The 23569-nt window shown below is 33.9% G+C and overlaps 1 protein-coding gene, 1 long non-coding RNA gene and 1 pseudogene across 2 annotated transcripts in view; 2 read left to right on the forward strand and 1 right to left on the reverse strand.

The window, feature by feature from the left end:
* Window positions 1–1298: 1298 nt before the first annotated feature.
* Window positions 1299–7939, reverse strand: LOC120172984 (cyclic nucleotide-gated ion channel 1-like). The gene is given in 10 exon segments (XM_039180293.1): window positions 1299–1449; window positions 1487–2197; window positions 2339–2575; window positions 3181–3292; window positions 4278–4558; window positions 5410–5622; window positions 6025–6410; window positions 6413–6579; window positions 7051–7205; window positions 7840–7939. Coding segments are annotated over 8 exon segments (2124 nt in total). The 5' UTR covers window positions 7080–7205; window positions 7840–7939; the 3' UTR covers window positions 1299–1449; window positions 1487–1498.
* Window positions 7103–23569, forward strand: part of LOC120172986 — a 28378-nt gene continuing 11911 nt past the window's right edge. Inside the window, exons 1-2 of the long non-coding RNA XR_005521011.1 lie at window positions 7103–7240; window positions 19055–19069. This is a non-coding gene — a long non-coding RNA (uncharacterized LOC120172986). The remainder of the gene's footprint in view (window positions 7241–19054; window positions 19070–23569) is intronic.
* Window positions 16099–18374, forward strand: LOC120172985 (annotated as a pseudogene).

The following is a 23569-nucleotide window of genomic DNA, read 5'->3' on the forward strand; positions in this document are numbered from 1 at the left end:
TCTATCTTATTTGCTACAATAACTTCCTCTCTATAATACAATCTCCAAGTAGGATGTAAATAGAATAGAAAAGTAGCATAATTTTATATTTAAAGGGATGATATTTAAACAATATTGCTCCTTTTTTATCACAAAATTTGTTATTTTCTTTAGTATGCGGGTTAAGTTCTTTAGTACATAAGTTTAGGGCTGCCTAGAATTTTCTAGGATAAACTAGTGTTTAGTTGCCCACTTATTTATGTAGTTTTATTTTGATCACCTAATTTTTTTTCTGTTTTGGTTATTTATCATTAAAAAAATATAAACAAATTTGCTGACGTGGAAGTTTTTATTTTTTCAAATATGATGTGGCATTACCTTATGGTGACACGTCAACATCATCGTTATTTTTTAACGGTGGGTGATCAAAATGAAACAAAAAAGTAATATTATGTATGATGTTGAAAAAATAATAATTTGATGACTAAAACAGAATTGCATGAGTAGGTGGGTGACTAAATGCATAGCTTATCCAATTTTCTAGGTAAGCTACGCATTTAGTACCTAAACTATCAATTTTGGTTCATTTTAATACGTAAACTTTCGTTTTTTTTAAAATCATACCTAACGATTAATTTTTGTTTTGTTTTAGTACATCGCCGTTAAATATGTAACTGGTGATTTGCATGTGACACCTTTTTTATGAGTAAACTACATCATTCATCGCTCAGCTATCTTTTCACCCCTATTTTAGTTACTAAAGTTTTTTTTTAATTTAATTGCCTAACATTTAAATTTCCTTATTTAATCACTCTAACTTTCAAAAAAAAATTCTAGAGCATTTTAACCATCAACATTTCATTTGAAGTAAAAAAATGTTTTAAAACATTAATTGTATGTTAACTAACGATTTCCATCTATATAAGAGACTTTTTACCCCAAAATATAACGTTGGGGACAAAATACTCAAAAAAAAATAGAGACCAAAACAAATTTTGGCATTATCCCACTATAAAATATAAGACTTATGACTCAATAGAAAGGTATAAAGACTTATGACTCAATAGAAAGGTATAAAGACTTATGACCAAAGGATACACTGCATTCATTCAATTTAAACCAGACACTGCTTAATGCATGACACAGGATATTTACAACAAGATTGAAAGTATTTCTCCATATTTTCACTCAAATATTTTTACCTTTACTGAGTAAACAATATACGTGTAAATGCACATTCCCTAGAAGAGGTAAAAGTAAAAGAAAAAGGACATACAAGTAATGAGTAAGGGTGAGAAACAGTGAAATCAGTTGTCCCAAACACAACAAACAAAACTTGAAGACATGTATACATCATATACAAACCTCAGACTCAATAATTGGCCACTTTCCTCCAAGATACATACATTTCTTATATGTGGAGGGATGAGTTCCTAAATTGTTTTACACCACCTTTTACGTAAAATTAGGCTCCGAGAGCAGGACAGAGAGAGAGAGAGAGAGAGACTTCCTTCCCTGCCTATTGCTCCTCAGCAGTAAAATCAGGCTCTGCAGGCTTCTGAAGCAGTATAGGTGGAATCCTCTCCGTCACTCTTGCTTTACGGCTACGGTTTTTCCGTAAAGCACGAAGTGCATTGGCAGCGAACCGAGAGGCATAAATAGTGGCACCCAGACTTGGTGAACTCCCACCAGCATTGGCTAAAGCATCTTGCAGTCTATTCTCTTCTTCTCTAAGAGATTCTTCAAGTTTCTTTTTGCTGTATCGGCGCCAAGCTGCTTGTATAAAACAAGCTGCCCAAGTCCTCCACTGCTGCGAATAGAACCTAAAAGTGTGGCGCAGCTGCTTACTGTGAAGCCGGCGGAACTGAGAAGCAACAAACTTCAAGTCATCAGCCATCAGAGCGAAGGCTTCAACTTCTGTCAGAGCTCGAACGGTTCTAGTCGAGATAGGGAGGTTCGACGAAGAATGGGGATCCAGTGCCCATGTGAGAAGTTCCTCTCCACAGAAATCCCCTGCCCCCAGATATTCAGAATTAAAGAAGCCAGTTCTTCCACCATTTGTTGTCATGGTCAATAGTTTGCCCCTCATGATTAAGAGCATCTCATCAACTGGGTCTCCCTCCCGAACAATGTAGCTCTCCTCCGTGTAGAGAACTGGCTTGAGGCGATCACACATTGCATCCAATAATTGTTCATCCATTTTCTCAAACATCGGTACCTTAACCATCGAAGCAAATGAGTGAAACAACCAAAATTAGTGATAGGTAGTGAAAACACAAGTCAAATAATAACATCAATCTTATTCCCCGAAAAGGATGCAACTCATTTAAAACAATGACCAGAACGTCAAGGCACCCACTCTCATGAGCAGAGCCAAACAAAGATGGCGCTTTATATCCCTTCTTAGGTCCTTGGGGAGATTACAAAGTAAATTCTCTTCATCAACTCCTCTAGTTTCTTGCCACCTGTATTGTTCGTATCGTCTTATCCGCTCTCTTAGACTCTCAGGTAGTAAGCGGTGGGACATCCATTGCTCTGCATCACGTCTTTTCACTCGCATCTCCTCCAACCTGGTAGTGGTGGACTGCAAATATGTCTGTTTCACAGAGATTTTAGTCCTTATGTCTGAGTGAAGTTTAAGTATTCACACAACTATATATACTAGAGTTATTTGATATTTCCTGATTTTCTGGAGACAGCAACTGGAAAGAACTGCATTGGTAACAGCATGACTCATGTATTTCCTATTTATTGCAAATAAGCATTTTATTTAGGCACTGGCTCTTGCAGCGGCTTGCTGGTTTGTTGTACCTTGTGCTCAAAGCCCACGAGCCACGAGTCCATGGTTCGAGGGCCAGTATCCTCAGCTGAGGAATCTTTCAAAGGCATTTTATTTAGGAAAGAAAGAGAGAGAACAATAATACTTGGACATTATAAAATATATGAAATAAACCAAAAAGCTTCAGCTATTTTAAACAGTTATCTTATGTTCTCAGACGATATGTTATGGCATCCAGTGGCAAAATAGCGTGAGTAGCATTCAGCTCACACATGAGATTTTCAAATATAAAAAAGATAGAAACCTACAGAATACAAAGAATTCCCAACGGTCATGTCTTACAAGAAATTAGAGATCAGTTCCACTGCTATAAAACAAAAAACTCGACAAAAATTCAAAGAATGCAGATGTTTGGTACAAACCTGCATATTTCCAATGAGAAATGAAAACAGAACCAAGCCCGAGATTGAAATGAAAACTGCAAAGCAGATCTCGAAGACATAGGTACTAGTCTTAAGATTCTGACCCAGAGAACTGCAAAAGCAATGGGCAAAAATATATCACGCAATGCTGTCAGATTTTAATAGCACTATGCTAACAGAATGAGACAGGAAACAAGAAAAAGGTTAGTCGATTCATACACAACAAACTTAAAAATCTCATTTGGACTGTAGACGGACATGGATTCAACAAGTCTAAATATAGAACACAATTAAGACTAGTGTCAACTCTGCCCCCTTACAACCATTTAACCACAGTTTTTTAAAGCACCACAAGGGCTATGAAGCGTGATGCTCTTTCATGAATTAATCTCATTACATCACACTTTGAGCTATAGCACTAAAACATTGCTTCCCATCTACCTCAAGAAAGAGAAATGAAAAAGTGATGAAAATTTTTATAGAAAAGGAGAGATGATTATACCCAGACTTTTTCCAATTATAATAACTTTCATGAGGAAGGTTTATCACAATATATGCTCCGCATTCATATTTCAACTAACCACCCCTTCAAGGCAAAGATTATTGATCAAAACGAGGGTAATTATTTTATCAAGATTCTAAGAGGTCACGGTTCTTAAGTTAACCAGACAACTAAATTAGATACTTACAGAATGTTGAAAGAGAACATTTTCTGGAAAGAAATACTAGTAGAGCGATTACATTTATGAATCTTGTTGATCCAATATGAATACGATAAAAATAAAATAATAACAATAAAAAGACAAAACAAATAAAGATAACTGCAATGATGGAAATTGGGAAGATTAATGATACAGACAAATACTAAAACTAGTTTCCAAAAAATCAGAAGTTGCATGCCAGTAAGTAAATTTAAGTCTGGTTTGTATATATCTATATATCTAATTATAATAAAAGCTACTAGAGATTAAACGCAAGTAATCTGAATACAAAAAATTAGCTAAAATATAGCCCATCTAGTGAAAGGAAACAAGCAATGACCGGTAAACACTCAACGGGAAAAGGAAAATAAATGAAAAGCGTCTTATCTAGCACACCTTAGATTTTGCAGTCCCCACCAAAAACAGTAAAAAAATTTCTCTAGAAAATCTTCTGACTCCACAACACCTGATTGAAGGGCATCAAGGAATATCCCAAAATTGAAAAGAGTCGTGTTGGGTGTTTGTATTGGACACGATTCATTCAGCAACACACTAAAAGAAGAATCACCATCACAGTAAAATGAACGGGGGGAGCATTCAGCATTATTCCTACAGGCATCTTTCCAGCATGTGTATTCTCTTTCAATGGAAAACAAGTACCAAAATGCCCCAAAAACCTACAAGAAAAGCTAGTCATTTTACCATTATAATATATAGCAGAAGAATTATTAAGCTCTAAGTCATAATGATGTGTGTGTGTGTATTAAATACAGCTCCAGGACTTACGAAAAAAACTAGATTACGTATCATTAAAAAGTTTATATGACGCAACTGAGAAAGTAACACCCAGACAACATATATCCTATAGTTAGTTCTATGGCAAAAATTAGCATGCTTAAGGTCTTGGGATATAGGGATACATCCTCCAAAGAGGACGTCAGTTTTAGTAAAAAATTAAGTAATCAACTTTAAAACATAAATGCTCGATTTCAAGGCACCATTATTTAAAAACAACTTTTTAACAAAATATTGCCGATAATTTATTTTCAGAATTGCAGTGATATTAAAAATGAAGAAAAATTGAACCTGTTGATCATGACAATAATAACTATTCTTTGTGTAGCATTATGCATGTATATGGTCGAAAGTTAGATAGTAATCAACAACATTCACATTTCAAAAGTTATGCAGAACTTTTCTACCCATTTCAATTAAAATATTAATCCAAAACTAGCTATGGCTTTACAAATTACCATACTCCAGCTTCAACTTCTATTTTAAACAATATATATCACTTGTTTGCGTCCTGGAAATTATAGCCATTGAAATAGGATGGATCGACTTTAGAGGACATGAATAAACCACCAAAATCATGTGGCAAGAGATCTGCTCTTCTTCCCTGCTATTTTAATTGTGAAATGACTAGAAGCAATAAACCACTCACAAAAGGTACATCCACAAAAGCAAATATCAGAAAAGGCACATGCTTATTGTTAAAAATATTCTAATACTGGTCTAGCAGACTTACGTGGCTTGCTAGCATGTAAAGAAACAGATTGAATGCAGCTCCAGCCCATGCAGTCTCAGTTAGTATGCCGGAAGTCCTTGTAATTTCCTTATACAGTGGATATATTCGAAAAACTCTTGGCAGATATTGGAAGAGAACAATAAATGTCAACAAGTTCTTCGTATTCAATGTCTTTGAACCTCTCATTTGTGGTATGACAATTAAAATCACCACCTGGGAAACAAACAACAAGTTAAAAACCAAGCTAATAGTATCAAACTAAATGATCATGCATTTGTAGGTTGAAAGAAAGAAGTTTCCATGACAATGGACCGTGATAAAATAGCATATTTCCATTAAATATGCAAACCATAATTAGTTGGAGCAATTAAACTTATCCTTTGACCTAATGGCAGATTATAGAATGATTCAACAACTCAGGATGCAATGAAATTTCTCAATAAAATTTACAATTCAAAGCACATAACATGAGGTTCCCTCTCACCCTATAAACTAAAAAGATTCATCCACACATTTCATTTCAATTTTAAAGCCTAAATATAGTATGACCAGCACACATAAATCAGTTAAATGCCAGAGGAAGAACCTTTTCACGGGCCCAATAATGTTTCTTACCTGTGGCAGGGGAAGAACTGCTAGAACATCGATTATGAAGTATGATTGCAGATACCTCTTTGCTATTGCCAATGAATCTTCAACTAAAACCCCTCTTCCAAATACACGAGAAGAGGGTGCAATGAAGCCAGTATGAAACTGAAAAATTATATGGATTATATAAAAGATATCCGTGAAAGAACGCAGCACACTGGCTGTAATCTCCATCTTTTCATCCAAAACAAGACACTTTTTATCATCATTAATCACAGGTACGTAAAAGAACAAAGGATCAATTGAGACTGCTAGGATACATGACAGTAAAAATATCTTGTTCCACCTTTGAAGGAACGGCCCCTGTGGATCAAGAACTTTCTTATTAGAACCAAAACTGCGATTGAATGAATAGATTTAAATGATCTTCTAATCCCTTTAAACCTTTCAGAACTTGATTCAACCCCTCTTTGAAACTTTTCTGAAAATGAATTCATTTTGAACCTAATCTTCCCCAAATTTATCCTGTTATTATCAGAGAAATGTCCTTCAGTGCTTCTCTCTGAGTTCCAGTCCTCAAACCTGGAAAAAATCATTTAATTGAAGAAATCAGACTATCATTTCATGTACCAAAAAGATCAAATGAAAGGGAAAATCAACACCATCTACTAATCACACGATGTATAACATTTCTCCAGCACGATATATAATTGTTGTCATGTAAGAAATGAGGCACCAATCGGAGATGCATATGAAACTTCAGCTCAATCAAAAGAAGTGTTAGTTTTATTTAAAATATTGGAAAACATAGGGTGTTGAGTGTCGATGACAGTAGCTACAACCGATGAGAATTGGTGACAGCACCGTCCGGAAATGCGGTCAACATGAACATCACTTGGAAAAACTGCGTATCTAGTACAATCTTAATGGTTTTAGAATAAAAGACAAAGAAAGTACATATAAGAATAAGACCTATAATTAAGCACAACATCCACTCAAAAAACATATCATTCCCCATAACAAAATCAAAGGACAAAATAATAATGTACTAACCTCACAAGCTTCTCTTGAGGATAATTCATAGCTATAACCTTCCCAATGATCCCACCTGGCCACCTCCAAGAGAAGAAAGATCAGCTCCGAAACACAATCGAATTTAAGGAACTTCTCAAATACAGCAGAAATCTTATTGCCAGATGGCCCAGACCCTAAAAAGACAAAAAAACAAATGTACAAAAAAAAAGTTACAGACACAATTAGGAACAAACTCAGAGGCAAAATAATATACTATTGCATACACATTGAAGATATCAAAAACCATACACATCCAAGACAACTGGAAACCAGTCATCAAATTAGTTGTACCCAATCACTAAAGAAGCTGAAACAATAAATTAATTGGCTACTCTCCTTTCACACTAACAGCTCGATAAATCGTTGCACAATCATAATAATTAGTGGCAAAAAAGAATAAAGAAAGAAATTAGCGTGAAACAAGAGTCACACATAGCGTTTTTCATAAAGCTGCAGACAAGCCACTGATTCCAAATGACCAAACACCAAAAATATCTGGAGAAATGGGTACCGTAATAAGAAGTAATTACATGATAATTAAAGTAAAAAAAAAAAAAGAACAATAATAAAGAAGATTAAAAAAAGCAACTTTTTCTTTTAAAAAATCAGTTCTCAAAGCAATTAATCCTGTTTGTGAAACCAAGGGACCCTAAATTTTCGGGAAATTTTAATTTCAAAGCACTCCTCTACAAAATTGAAGACTGAACTATAAATCAAGTAAAACAAATTTTAAAAAAATACAGGAGATAAGGGGAAAAGGAAGCTTACAAGGGAAGAAATCAGACTGGAGTTAACAAACAGGATGGAAGTGAATTATTGTTATTGAAACTAAAAGCTCCTTCTTTACTAGCTTGTTCAAAGAGGATATGGGGAAGAAATTTCTAGGAAAGGGTCTCAGATTTTTCTTTTTAATTTTTATTTCCAATAAAAACCAGAGAAAGTGGTCTTCGGGTAGCAATAAATTATTGTGAAGTAGGTTCCACAAGGAGAATAAAAATGGGTAAACTATACTTTTAGTATCTCAACTATAAAGTTTGTTACGTTTTGGTCACTCAATTATATTTTTCAAAATCATAATTAACGTTATATTTTTCAAAATCATAATTAACAGAACTATTGATATAATATTTTTCTCAATAATAATATGATATTATCTCATAATGATAAGTCAAAATCATTGTTATTAATATGTATGCTTTTTTAAAAATATAATAATTGGCTGACAAAAAAATAAAAGTACTAATAATTAGGATACTAAACGAATAATTTACTCGATAAAAAAAGCTTTGTACTATTACTCTAGGGGTGCGTTTGGTTAACGGAAAGATTATCAGTGAGAATAAAAGATTACCAGGGAATAGGATTACTAGGAATGTTGTATTTTGTATTTGGTTGGTTTAGCAGGAGTGTAAGATTACCGTGTTTGATTAAAGGAATAAAAGATTATTAGAATGTATATTTGACCAAATTGTCCTTATTATATATTTGTATAATATTATAAATTGTAAAATATTTATATATTTTTTTAAAAAAAATAAATTCATAATATTTATATGACTTTTTTTACAAAATTAAAAATATAAAAAATATTTAATAAAATGGTAAAAAAAATTTAACCCCTGAACTTCATATAAAATTTTAATTATAGACTTTTTTTTGTAAATCTAAAATAATTTAAGGATAAATTTATAATTTAACCTTCGTAGAATTTTTATTATTCAATGACAGAAGAATGATTTTTTTGAAAAAAAAATAATAATTTAAGGGTATTTTAGTCCAAAACGCTAGTAATGTTACAATACCTAAGGGAAGGGATGTAATGACATTCCCGGTAATATACCCCAAAAAATCTACTATTGGTAATAAAATATTACCGAGAATGAGATTCTCAGTCAACTAAATATGGAGAATCCCACAATCCTTGAACCAAACATCCCCTAGAAGTCTGTTACTCTTAAAAGAATTTCTCATTCTCTTGGCAGTCCGGTTTTTTTTCACGGTCCAAGGTTGACTCCACTGTACGGTTCAAGACCATTTGCGCTTACAGGCTACAGCGGGTATTGTCGTGGAACTTTATATATTTTGAATTTTTGAATGAGGTGAAATGGTGACGTGGCGACATGTGATTGGGAAGCGTGGAGTATGTTTCTAAACACGAGTCCAAGTGGATGCAGAGATGAGATTCTCAACCAACCACTACAGATTTGGTTGACCTGACGGAATCCGATACTAATCACGGACCAATTTTCTCTAATGGATATCCTCTGTTCCTTTTATACTCCCCCCCCGTCATTTTCAGATGCTGATCATTTTGGTCCATTATGATCCTGCGAGTCAAGGATTGGCCTAAACGGGACGGGATGTCACTCCTTAAAAATTTAAAATTATATATATTTTTATATTTTTATATATTTTTTATTAAAAATATATTTTTATCTTTCTAAAATTTTATAAGTTTAAATTCACGCCCTTAAATTTTTACAAATTTATATTTATCCCCTAATATAAAATTCTACGTCTATCATATTGCGAGTTTAAATCTTTACTATCACAAAAAGTGGATTTGCCTCTAGATGCAAGTAGATTTTATGTTGAACGTACTTGTGAACAAAATGTTAGTTAATACTGAAGTGGTAGATCCAAAAACTTAAAAATTTAAGTCTAATTTTTTTTAATAATTAGTCTGTAAAAAAAATTTATTATCACATTAAATTTAATTTAATTTTTTTCTAAAATAATGAGGATGCATTTGGCCCTTGTAGAAGTTTAATGCATTGCATCCCTCTAGTCAGGTGTTGTAATTAGGGATGGGCATGGGATTCGAACCCGATGAGTTTTTACCCGACCTAACCTGACCCGATCGGGTCAGATTCTTTTTTAAAAAAATTCGGGTCGAGTTTAGGGTGAAAAATACTCGACCCGACCCAACCCCTAAAAAAATATAATTTTACCTTTTATATTTAGGATAATTACAATAATATCCATCTATATATTATTTTTTCAATTAAATTATTGTTTTTATTGAATAAAATAATATTTTTATTATTTCGAATCGAGTCGGATTCGGATGTTATTTCAAAAAGTCAAGTCGGATTCGGATTATGTGAAGGGTGTATATTATATGGGTCGGATCAAATTTCGGGGTGGAGGAGTTATTATTCTCAGGTCGAGTCGAATTGACCAAAAATCCTACCAATGCTCGTCCCTAGTTGTAATATACCTAATCTTATTGTTAGGGGCTTAGACTTATGTATGTCATAAGCTGAAAATGTGTTTGAATAAATTTATTGACTAAATCTATTCAGAATATATATATTTCAATTTCACATGATAAAATGTCAATTATTTTGTCAAAAGTTAAATATTTAATGTGTATCTCAAGAGATAATACATTAAAAATAATATATTTTTCAAAAGTCTATCCCCTCATCATCTTCATAAGAATATTAATATAAATATTTGATGAATTTATTCAAGTGATAATTTAGAAGATTTATTTACTAATTTATTATCTGTTCAGCATTTAAAGATCATATTCAATATTGAAGTATAAAGACTCAATCTTATACAGGGGTAGATGTACATGGCTCCATATTATCTGTTTCAACATATAAAGGTTATATTCAATATTGAAGTATAAAGACTCAGTCTTATACATGGGTGTATGTATAGGACTCCATATTATCTGAGTCAGCATATAAAGATTATATTCAATATTGAAGTATAAAGACTCAACCTTATGCAGGGAAGGATGTACAGGGCTCCATAGGAGAGTCATTGTACACCTATTATTTCGATAAAAATACTAAATTTAGTTTAGTTTACTAATGGAAATAAAAAAAAAGTGCACACTCAAAATTTTTAGAATAGCGTATTAAAATTTTGAACCCCATTTTTTATTTTCTAGATCCGCCATTGATCTTATGTGATGTTATCAAGAGAGAGTAAAAAACATGTTGCCTTATTAAAAAAAATTCCAGAAAAATTTAATGAGTATTAAATATGTGTACACCTTTAATTTTACTAATTTTTTTGTCACAAGTAAAAATTTAATTAGACATTATTTTAATAGACATCTAAGGAGAGTATTATTAATATTTGTTTGCGTAGATATCTGTTATGATTATAATATTATATATTAGTAAACTTTGATGTAACTTTATTATTACGATTTTCTTTTTAATTAGGATTGAAGTTTTATATAATATCTGCACAAATCGATCTACATCAATGGTTAAAGAGGTAATTGTTATCTTCAGAGATCACGAGTTTGAATACATTATTGCATAGTATTTGAATGTTCATTATCAAATGATTGAGAGTCTCTAAAACATATATTAATACTTGTAACCACTCTAAATTAATAAAAAGATCTATATAACATCCATCCTTAATTCTTTACATCTATAAATATAGAATTTAGAGAAAATATTGTACATAATTTATATAAAAATAATAATAAAATTTTCTATTCCTTATTTTTAAAATTTTATTTCTTTATTTTTGTATATATTGTTCTTCTTCTTTTTATTACTTTATTCTTATTATTTCATAATACATATAATAATTAGAATTTAAAAGTAGAATAAAGTAGAAAAATGGTCCTCTTACTATAGGACACTATTTTATTGAGTTCCTTGATTGTTAAAAGTTATAGAATAATCCATCAATTATAGAGAGTTGCTATGTTAAGTCATTCGATAATAAAGTTACAAAGTTGTCACTCTACTATTCATTATGTTCTAAACTCGTCTTTTTTCGTTAAAAAATTAACAGTTATCTGAGTTGGACGTTAACATGTTGTCTAAGATGTGATAATCGTTTTAGATTATGCAATCATGTTTTATCAGGCCCGACCCAATACATGTGCCAGATGGGCCTTAGCCCAAAGCAGCATATTTGAGGAGGCATCAGTTTTCAAGTACTTATCTAGCACATCTGGCACATGTATTGTGCACTTGCCCTTTTCTCTCCCAGCTTACAGCTTTGGCATTAATCCTCTTCTTTTAATTAGACAATTCAATTATTTGTCGGTTGAATCATATATTTAAATCATAATTCTGTAATCACTTTAGGTTTAAAATTTAATTTATCAATACAATAATTTGGTCCCAGGTAGTTCTTCAGCCGAAGCTTTATATATTGATGCTTCACGACTATAAAGGGTTTGAGTGCATCAGGAATGTATTCAGGAACCTTGAGTCAGAATTATTAAGATTCATATCAAACAGGCGTGATTACATCATTCAAGCTATCAAAGGTAATTTGGACATTTTGATTACTAAAAGATTCTTAGTAACTTAGTCCAACAAAGGTAAAACGATGACTTACAGAATATATGATTCATGTCGACTTATCAGGATATTGGGTCAACTCGAACTGAATAAATTACAGCACTACTATACATGCCAATCATTCAGACCATGATACCTTATGAATATTTACTTTTTAACATTGACTGCACTAATTAAATTGATCACCTTTAGAGTCATCGCTGAACGAATCTTAAAGAATTGAACTAGTATTTCGGTGGCATTATTTATTTCTGTAATACACTCGTATCCAGTGACCCTTAAACCTTAAAAATGACAATTAAGTGATCACAATTATAATAATAACTAGATGACGAAATACTTAAGGATTTTTTGGCCCTTTAAGCCAGGCAAAGAAATTAATTGACCTAATAGGTTACTTGCGCGTTTATTTTGCAATCTATGACAATTATCACAGTGAAGAACGAATCGATAACATCATTGTTATAAGTTTTATGGATAGTAATTTATTTTTAAATTAAGTAAAATAATTTATAAATTAAAAATATTTTTTTAAAAACTACTAAACTCGTCACGTCGAGGAGATGTGTTATCTTGGAATTTAAAAATCTAATCGTTTATAGTCGTTGGGCAACAGACAACAACAATGGCTAGATTTCAACGGGTATATTCAAACTCGTCACCTTGACGTGACGAGTTCCATAAGATTTTTGAAAAATATGGTCGTTTATAGCTGTTGGGATTGGGGTTATAAATACGGGTTTGGGTATAGGATTTTTTATTGTTTATTGTTAAAAAAATTGAGAAAAAATTATATATTTTTTTTTTGAAGAATTCCTCAAAATGTTTACCCGAGATGAAATGTTACGTCTTGATGATGTCTATATCTCTTCGCTCAAACTCATTCCGGAAAAAGAACAAAGCATTTTGCAACAAGGAATGACACTTAAAGATCTGCATCAGCGGATTATTATATATCTACAACAATCTGGACTGTATCCAACCACATTTATGTGTGGTTTTAATGTGAATCCAATATTGATTTTAGCTCTAATTAAACATTGGAGGCCCAAAACACATACTTTTCATTTTCCGAGTGGTGAAGTGACGATTATGTTGGAAGATGTCACTTACTAACTTTGTGTTCCGGTTAATGGTGCGACATTAGTGAGACAACACAATTTCAACTGATTCGCCATTGTTCAGGCAGTTTTAAGGAAGATGCCACTACCGGAAATCTTAGACGGGTACCTAATACGAATAACTTGGTTGGAGTCTGAATTTAATGTGACTAACGACTCTATTGAGGAAGAGATTACATTTACAACCCGATCATATCTTCTCCAATTGATTGGAGGGATATTGTTACCAGATAAATATGGTAATTTGGGTCACATTCAGTATCTTCTGATATTGAATAATTTTACTAAGTGTTGCAACACTAGCTGGGCTCGATTATTTTGGTATTTTTATACTATGAACTTTGCAAGGCTACAATTTTCAAAAAGGGTTAAAAAGCATATGTTACCGATAGTCTAGTATTACTACAGTCGTGGGCGTGATATCGATTCTTTTGTTATGCCAATTACATCAACCCTTGTTGAGTTTCCTTTTACTGCAAGATAATTTTTTAACTTTATTTTTTTTGTAAATATTAAATTTAAAATTTTTTTATCCTTTTTTATTTTTTTATTATATTATTTAGACGGCGACATAAAATTAACAAGATCAAATTGTTAGGTGCAAATAAATATGATATACGAATGAGGATCGATATAGCCGATCGACTTGCTGTAAATATTAGTTTAGTAAATTACTTAATTTTTTATTTATACTAACTTTTATAATTAATGTGTTACAATTTTCTTGGATTTCGTATTGTGATGACGAGATCCATCGGTTACACAGGGGTTTTTTAAAGCATCAGACTTGTGGAGTGTCGTTGCATCTTTGCTACAGTTTTCGATTGTTGAGATACACATTACAAATAGAGTGTTGTGACAATTTTCATCTCATCAACGCATTTCTACGCAAATATTTGATATGGATGCACTTCATAAAATTGATACGTGTGGGAAGCATAAAGAGAATTGGCAAGGAAACATCTATATGCATCCAACAATTGAATAAGAGGCATTTATCTATCCCTATGCGTTTCGAAATTACAGCTGCTGATATTGATTTCGACATTTCTCCCTACCTCTAAAATTATAAAGCAAATGGGAAACCATTTTTAACAACACCGAAAGAGAGGGGAAAATGGGAAGAAATGAAAGCAAAGTTCGCAAAGGGCAAGAAAGCATCATCATCAACATCTTCGTCTTCTGCTTCTGTCAAGTATTTTGCATCTCAGACCATTTATAGTTTTTATCCTCCATGTCATGCTTCAATGGAGAGTTAACCGAATTGGGTTGGAGGTTTATGGGATGTAATGCAAAGCACTTAAACCTCTTCGACAGAACATATTGGTCAGGGTGAATGTGATCATATTATATATGGTCAACAAGGTACTGATTTTGGTAGCCAGATTGAGTCAATAACGTCAATGATGCCATCGAATACCTTAAGTACTCCACCATATTTTGAAGGTAGATTTCGAAGTGGAGTGATGTTCAATACATCTCATGTTCAATAAACAAATGAAGACGAAGACGATCAATGTGGATGACCACGACGTAATCGACGGGCCCTGTGCCATTATCATTCGATCACTCCTTGGCACCGTAAAAATTTACGTAAATATAAATAAATTTTATTATGCATTGTATTATTTTGTAAGAACTTTTATTATTATTTTGTAATAAAATTATTTTATATGTATTAAATAATTTTTAATTTTTTTAATTTAAATTCGACGAAACTTGTTATGTTGACGTGTCGAGTTTTAATGGTTAATTTTTTAAAATTTTAAAGTTGCCCGTTGCCCAATAGTAAATTTTTTAAATTAAATTCCATGGTAAATCATCACGTCAATTAATAAATTTTTTTTTACTCAATCTTTTAAAAAAATACTACACATAAAACTTATTATGTTGACGTGATGAATCTTATAAAATATATTAAATACGTTTGTATTCCACTGTAATAAATGTCTTACATTGTAAAATAAACTAGTAAATGACTTATTGGACCAATTATTTTTTTCGCCTAACCTAATTTAAAAAAAATCAAATACTTGTTTTACTTTTATGATTAGAGATGAGTATGAAATCCAAACTTGATAAGTTTTGATTTGATTGGATTGCTTTTTTTTTTAAATGTTGGGTTCAGAACGGGTCGGGTTAGATTTTTTAAGGTGATGTTCGGGTCGGGTCGGATTTAGGTTTAAGGTGAAAAATATCCGATATGAAAATATATAATTTTACCTTATATATTTAGAAATAATTATAATAATATCTCTTTATATATTATTTTTTAATTAAATTATTATTTTTATTGAATAAAAATAATATTTTTTTATTATTTCAGGTAAGATAGGATCAAATTCTGATTTTATCTCAAAAATTCAAATCAAATTCGATTTAAGTGGAGGGTATATATATTTTAAATCAAATCAAGTGAAAGATATAAAATTTTTGAATCAAATCAAATTGACAAAATTCGACCGATGTCCGTCCTATTTTTTTATCTTTATAGCAGCCTTGTAACTTTCCACTATGACACGCAATCTTTAATCTCCTCGGTAAGAGTAAAGTCTCCACTCCCCGATTCGGTCGCTTTCCAACCCATTTCTCATTTCTTATTTAACACACTCTTCACCTATTTTTGCTTTTCTCATCAACTTCGTCTTCCCTTTCGATCTATATATACAACTCTTATACTTTTCTCTCAATTTCTTGGGATTTTTTTCTCAAGAGGGAATTGAAGCTGAAGATGGAGAACAACCAGCAATCTTTTTGGCAGTTCAGTGATCAACTCAGGATCCAAAATACGAACTTGGCTAATCTTTCTCTAAACGATTCCATATGGAGCAACGCCCATGTCTCTAAAAGGCCGGACGAGAGGAGGAATTTCGATATCAGACTCGGTGAAGTTGACTCAGTCCACAATTTGAAGCCGAAGCCATCTGATTTCAATTCTTTCAACGACGATGGCTGGAAAATTGGAGTCGGCAGCATCAATAACAACATGGGGTTCGATCCGATGGGGTCTCAGAAGAACACTAGGATCAACGGGGGGGTTCAACAAAAGGGTTTATTCGAAGCCTGTGAACAGAAATAATTTCAACTTTAATCCGAAGGGAAATAAGAATAAAGGAGAGGATGATCATGGGAGTAAAAGCGGAAAGAACAGTAACAATAAGAACAATAACAGCAGCAACAACAACGACGAAACTGCCGACAAGAGGTTTAAGACACTGCCGCTATCGGAGGCTTTGCCGAGGAATGAAACTGTTGGTGGGTATATCTTTGTCTGCAACAACGATACCATGCAGGAGAATCTCAGGAGACAGCTCTTTGGTATGTCTTTTCTTCTCTTTCTCTCTGGGTTTTTGATTATGTTTCCAATTCTGATTTCTCAACTCTTGATTTTTTGGATGAGATTAGCCTAACTATTACTGCTTGCTCTAGAAATGGGAAGTAAATGAATTTGTTTAATGTTGTATTCAGTTCAGGGATTTAAATTGCGGTCCGAAACTGTTATCCGCAAATGCGATGAATTCAACTGAAAATGCTGACCACAACGGCAATTTAAATCCCCGATTCAGTCTCTAAATTGTTACTATGTATTATTTGTAGGCTTGCCTCCACGCTACCGAGATTCAGTCCGGGCGATAACACCGGGCCTGCCTCTTTTCCTTTACAACTAGTCCACCCACCAACTCCATGGAATATTTGAGGTTTGTTCTTATAATTTTCTATCAATTTATGGGATTGATTCTACTTTGAATAGTTAGTTAGGGATTTAAATTGTAATTGCGGTCGTGTTTTGTACTATAATATAACACAAATCTAAATACACCATACTACGATACCGAACCGAAGTATTTTGGGTTTGTCTCATAATGAACACAATTAGCTTTATTCCCATGACGTTGTCCATATAATCCACTCTTTTATGTCTTGATATTTATCGTGATTGTGGATACAGCGGGTGCTACCGCTGTCATTATAGGTATTGTGGTCATGCAACAATGGTTTTGGATGGCACTGCTATCCGTTATTCCACTAGCGGATTGTTATTTATATCCCTATAGGTTCTTAGGCCGAGATTTGTTGAAATCATGACTTGTTTTTGTTGAAAGCACACTAATGAGTATGATCTTGCGGTGCAATTTGGACTCAAGTGTGGCTCCTCATTTTTCCTAACTATGGATAGTTCTTGATTGCGCTTCTAACAATGTTTTAATCTATTTAGGCTGCAAGCTTTGGAGGAGCAAACATTGATCCAACAGCTTGGGAGGACAAGTAATGCCCCGGCGAGTCTCGATTTCCTGCCCAGGTATTTGTCTAGGCATTATTTGATTTGTTCATCTTCCTCGACAACAAGAACAAAAATGGAAGACTTAAAAGTAAACACCAACATTGTTCCTCTGCAGGTTCGGGTTCTCACAAGGAAAACCTGTGAGCCACTTGAGGAGGACTCGTTTAGGCCAATTCTCCACCACTATGATGGTCCGAAGTTCCGCCTTGAACTCAATGTGCCCGAGGTAAAGTTTCACTCGGATGACAAACGTTGTTAGAAAATTTCCCACCTAGCCTTCTTGGCTCTGATCTTAGTTGCTGCTTTTAAAATAACAGGCACTGTCCCTATTGGATATATTTTCTGAACAAGATCCTCAAGTAACATACTACAATGGCGTACAGATACGATTACACGAAGATATACGAAGGTGAAGATTCAAATAACTAGAGAAATTGATAGTATATTGGGAGTTTATTACGGTATCTACAGGGACTGAATTCAGATCTATGACCTGTGAGATGTAAACCATTTTGTTCATAGGCTGCACTTTTCTTCTCTGTCATACAGCTTGTCCTATACATAAATAATAATAGTACACGGGATATGAGCCTTGGAAATGAATAATGAATAGAATGGGTTAAAGCTGCAATTCTCAACCATTTTGCCAGCCTAATAGTTTGAATCCAGGCTTTTATGAATCGAACAAACTGGAATGGTATGGTCAGTCCCATAATGGACCTATACAAAATCTGATTTGGAATAATCGATCAATAGGTCGGATATCAGTGATTAAACTAAAGTAGCTTTCATCGATGGGACGGTAAGCTGGGATTGTTTAAAATATGGGAATAGGAAATGGAGAGCTTGTCTCAACGCCCAACCGACGTTTATAAACGTTTCCAATATTATGAGTGGTTAGACTATCAACTCCACAAGGTAGAACTCCGAAAAACCCAAGCCCCCGGGAAGTTGCCCCGTCTTTATCAACATGATTTTTTATCGACGGTAATATTTCTAGCCTGAATTCATGCCGGAGAGATGTTGACTAATCCGGAATCAGATATGAGAATAACATCTTAACAATTGATTATGTATGCAGAATGCAGGAAACAATGACTGTAATATCATCTCTTTTCCCACCAATATACCATTTTCCAGACATCTCAGAACCCTGCGTAGACGGAATCACGACCTTTCTATCCATGGAAACGTCGTAAGCTCGTTGCACCACTTGCCAAGATCGTCCTCCGGATGTAAACCTCGTTTGATCCCTGTTACCACAGTCTCCGATATTTGACTTTCAGAAAAGTTACCAAACAGTCCATCAGTTCCGGCTACGATAACATCCCCTGCTTCTACTGCAACCTTAATCACCTGTGCCTGCGGGGGCTTACCACAATTCGCGCAGTTTCCCAACTGATATGGGAAATTGAAAGAGTGTTGCTGAATTGGGGATCTGTATATGGCTGCAGCTTGTCCGATCACCATGAACCCGCTATCTCCAATGTTCACAGCATGCAACATCTACATATAAAGGGAAACAAAATTCAAAGATTCATGACTTCGGTTTGCATTAACATAATATCTGCAATGAGATTGGATCAAAAATAACACACGTTGTCCTTGTGGAGAGTTATGATGCAAGCCGTCGAAGACCCTGCGGCTTTGTCTTCGCAAAAGGCCTCATCCCAGACCTTCATGGGGGTCAATCCGATTGTGTGGATGAGCCTGAGTGAGGGTAGCAAGAAGAGAGTTGTTTATGAGTTGCCTCGAGTATATTCCGGCGTCGACGCCTCACATTCGCCATTCGGATTGGTCATCTATATGCCGGATCTATGACATGTATGCTTGTTTGTTAAGTTTTTAATGGTTGGTACTATAACGAAACGAAAACTAAATGTTAGGTATGATTAAAAAAAATAAAAGTTGATGTACTAAAACAAACCAAAACTAATAGTTTATGTACTAAACACATAGTTTACCCAAGTAATCGAGATGATTATAATATAATATTTATTAAGAATTCTTTTTAATTATTAATAATATATACATATTTTATAGACAGTCGCTGAATGAATAATATTCTTTTAAATCGTAGTTGATGGATTTTGAATAAACAATTGATTAATTTTAATTATTTTAAAATAAACGAGTGATAATTTTGTTATATTATGTCTTACGTGTGAGATGACAAAATATTTGGATTTGAAAACTTTGATTTTATTTATGATTTAAAGATATTTTAGTTTGATGAAGAATATAATCTTAAGAATACTTATAAAAATGTTGTTATATTATTTGTTAGGCAGAAGAGCTGAAGAGGAATGAGACAAGAACACTGCTTAAACCCTCAAACCCTAGCAAGTTGTCACTGCTTGCTTTGTTCAACCATTAACATCCAAGTAAACACGCAAAAACCAACGATAGATCAGCAGCCATGGTTTCTTCCATCGTTCAAGAACTAAAATGTTGCCTCTATTGAAAAGTCCAAAACCACTGTAACTGAAAACAAAGAGATCAAATAAGGTTTAGGGTTTAGGGTTTATACTAATGTAGCGGTAATTGTTAGGAAATATACTAAAAATTGACATTGTACATATCTTTAACGGATGCTTAATTAGATCGAAATCAAGCTCCTAAAACAAGCAAAACGAAGGGCAAAGGCAAAGGCAAAGGCAAAGTACCTGAGTAATCAACTTTGCATTTTGGATACAGTAGCGAGGAAAGCCAGGTGAGTGCATTTAATTGTGTAACTATATGTTATACTAGTCATATATGTATGATTACTTAATATGTATGTGGTGATTACCAAATAGGCACTAAGTGTGCAAAGTACGAAATTCATCATATGTTGATGAATAACCGTTTCGGTACTAAGTGTGCAATTCATGGAATTCATATGTTGATGAATAACCGTTTCGGCACTAAGTGTGCAAAGCACGAAATTCATCATATGTTGATTAATAACCGTTTCGGCACTAAGTGTGCAAAGTACGGAATTCATCATATGTTGATGAATAACTGTTTCGACACTAAGTATGCAAAGTACGAAATTCATCATATGTTGATGAATAACCGTTTCGACACTAAGTGTGCAAAGTACGAAATTCATCATATGTCGATGAATAACCGTTTCGGTACTAAGTGTGCAAAGTAAAAAATTCATCATATGTTGATGAATAACCGTTTCAGCACTAAGTGTGACAAGCACGGAATTCATCATATGTTGATGAATAACCGTTTCGGTACTAAGTGTGCAAAGCACGAAATTCATCATATGTTGATGAATAACTGTTTCGACACTAAGTGTGCTATTAACAAAATTCATCATATGTTGATGAATAACCGTTTCGGCACTATGTGTGCAACTCACAGAATTTATTATGAGTTTATGAATGACTGTATAGGCACTACGTGTGCATCGTAATGAAATGCTATTAACTTAGAATTCATGATTTGGTACTTGATCAATATGAAATAAGGAAATGACATGTTCATTGTACTATTATTCTTGCCTCACTAAGTAAATACTTAACGTGTGTTTATTTCACGCGTAGATCGTAATACAAACGAAGTAAGGAGATCACCGAACATCAAAGCAAGGGTCGTCTCATCAGTAACAATATGACATATATGTTGACTTTTTGATGTATTTAGTTGGCATGTAAAATATTTAGGAAAAACGATTTGAAAAATATTTGAGTTACCATTTTGTAAATTAATGAAATATTCGAATGATACTTTTTATTATGTAAGTAAGTTTAATGCATGTTTTATATTAGTTTTAATTAAAGTGTTTTATAAAAAGAAACAAAATATTACGGTTTTCAATAGAAGAATTGTTTTAAAAGTGATGTGACATCCATATCTCGTGTACGGATAGGTATATGGGAGATGAATGTTACATTTATTGTTATCAGAGCTACAAGTTTAGCTGATTCTCGGTCAAAATCGAGTGTATTTTGATGTAAAAAGAGTTTACATGCCACTAAAATGTCAAGGTTACTGATAGGGAATAGAATAAATATGATAGATGTCTCACCTTACTAACGTAATTACTATCTTTATGAATGTTATACTAGATGTTGGATTCTACAAATTTGAGAAGAACGGTTGGACGAGAGAGTAGAGATGGATCGGGTAGTGAAAGTTACAAAGAAAATAGTGAATATCTGATTCTGTCTGAGAACGTCAGCGCACCGATACCTCAAAATATGCTTGTTCCAGAGTTCGAAGCTTTTATACAAGCTCTCGATGCTATCTTGACAAGGTTTCAACCTCCTCTGCCTCCCATTCCCCCTGCTCCTCCAGCACCGCGAATGTTAATTCCTAAGGAGTTAAAAAGTTTGGGAGCTCCTGAGTTCAGGGGAGAAGAAGTTGAAGGTCCAATGGACGCGAATTTATGGCTAAACGATGTTATGATGATGTTGGAAAGTCTAAAATGCTCCGATCATGAAAAATTGGGTGGATCTGTATCATTACTCCGAGGGTCAGCTCAGGTGTGGTGAACAAATACGACGATGTATGCGTCGCCTGAACAAGTGAACTGACAATTCTTCCAAGATGAGTTCAAGAACAAGTATATCGGGGAGTAGTTTATAAGATCATTTTTGTTGAAGTTTCTTAGCTTGAAACAAGGAGATCGAGCGGTGCATGAATATGAGACCGAATACAATAAGCTCAGTCGTTATGCTACCGAGGTAGTTCCTAATGATAAAGCTTGATGAGATTGGTTTATTGAGGGTTTGAGACCTAAGTTGAAAGAGATGATGTTGGCCTTAAATTTACCTAGCCTACAAGAAGTTATAAACAGAGCTAAGGTTATTGAAAGAGCTCAAGAGGAGACTTTGGCAGTAGAGCAAAGTGTGTAGACAGGAAAAAAGATTGTGATGACTTCATCTACACATCATCCTAAGAGAGGCAAGGGCTCAGGTTCTTGATATATTGATAGGGTTGATTCTGTTGCAGCTACACAGAAAACTAAGCAGTCTCATTCTTTTGCTGCTAGCTCGGGTAGAGCTTTTGGAGAAAGAGGTAACCCATGTCAGACATGTAGCAAATTTCACCGGGGTGTATGTAGAGTGCTCTCTGGTGCTTGCTTTATTTGTGGAGGAACGAGTCATTATGCTCGAAACTGTTCACAGAGATCTGAGGATAGATCAGTACAATTTAAGAAATTAGTAGCATCACCTAGTAGAAACAGAGGAAGAGGAAGATCAGGCGGTCAATCTGAGGCTAGCCAAAGACAAGAGACTTGGGGAGTGGCCCAAATTTATAATATAAAGACCACTGAGGATCGGGATGATCCGGATATCATAACAGGTACATTTCACCTTTTTTTATGGTCCTATTTTTGTTCTAGTTGACCCGGTTCTACGTGCTCTTATATTAGAACAAAGTTAGTTAGAACTAGAGGAATTCCTTTAGAACCAATTTTTAGTGAAATGGTAGCAGTAAAACCTATGGGTTATAGTGCGAGGGTAACACGGGTATGTAGGAAATGTCCAATTAAGATTCAAGGGGTCGTGTTATTGGTAAACTTGATGGAGTTGCCTTTTGAAGAGTTTGAAATCATTTTGGGAATGAATTGGTTGTCTCCACATCATGTATGGGCGGATTATCGCATTAAGCGATTGTTTTTGAATGACGCGGAAGGCTCCAAAATAGTAGTGATTGGCGAAAAAGTGAAATCACCCTCCAATGTGATATCAACCATGACATCAAAGAAAATGATGTCAAAATGATGCATAGCTTTTCTAGCTAATGTGATAGACACTTGAGTGCCGGAAGTGAGATTGCATGATATCCCAACAGTTAAA

This window comes from Hibiscus syriacus, unplaced genomic scaffold (genome assembly GCF_006381635.1).
Source record: "Hibiscus syriacus cultivar Baekdansim isolate YM2019G1 unplaced genomic scaffold, ASM638163v2 tig00111937_pilon, whole genome shotgun sequence".
NCBI classification, from domain to species: domain Eukaryota; kingdom Viridiplantae; phylum Streptophyta; class Magnoliopsida; order Malvales; family Malvaceae; genus Hibiscus; species Hibiscus syriacus.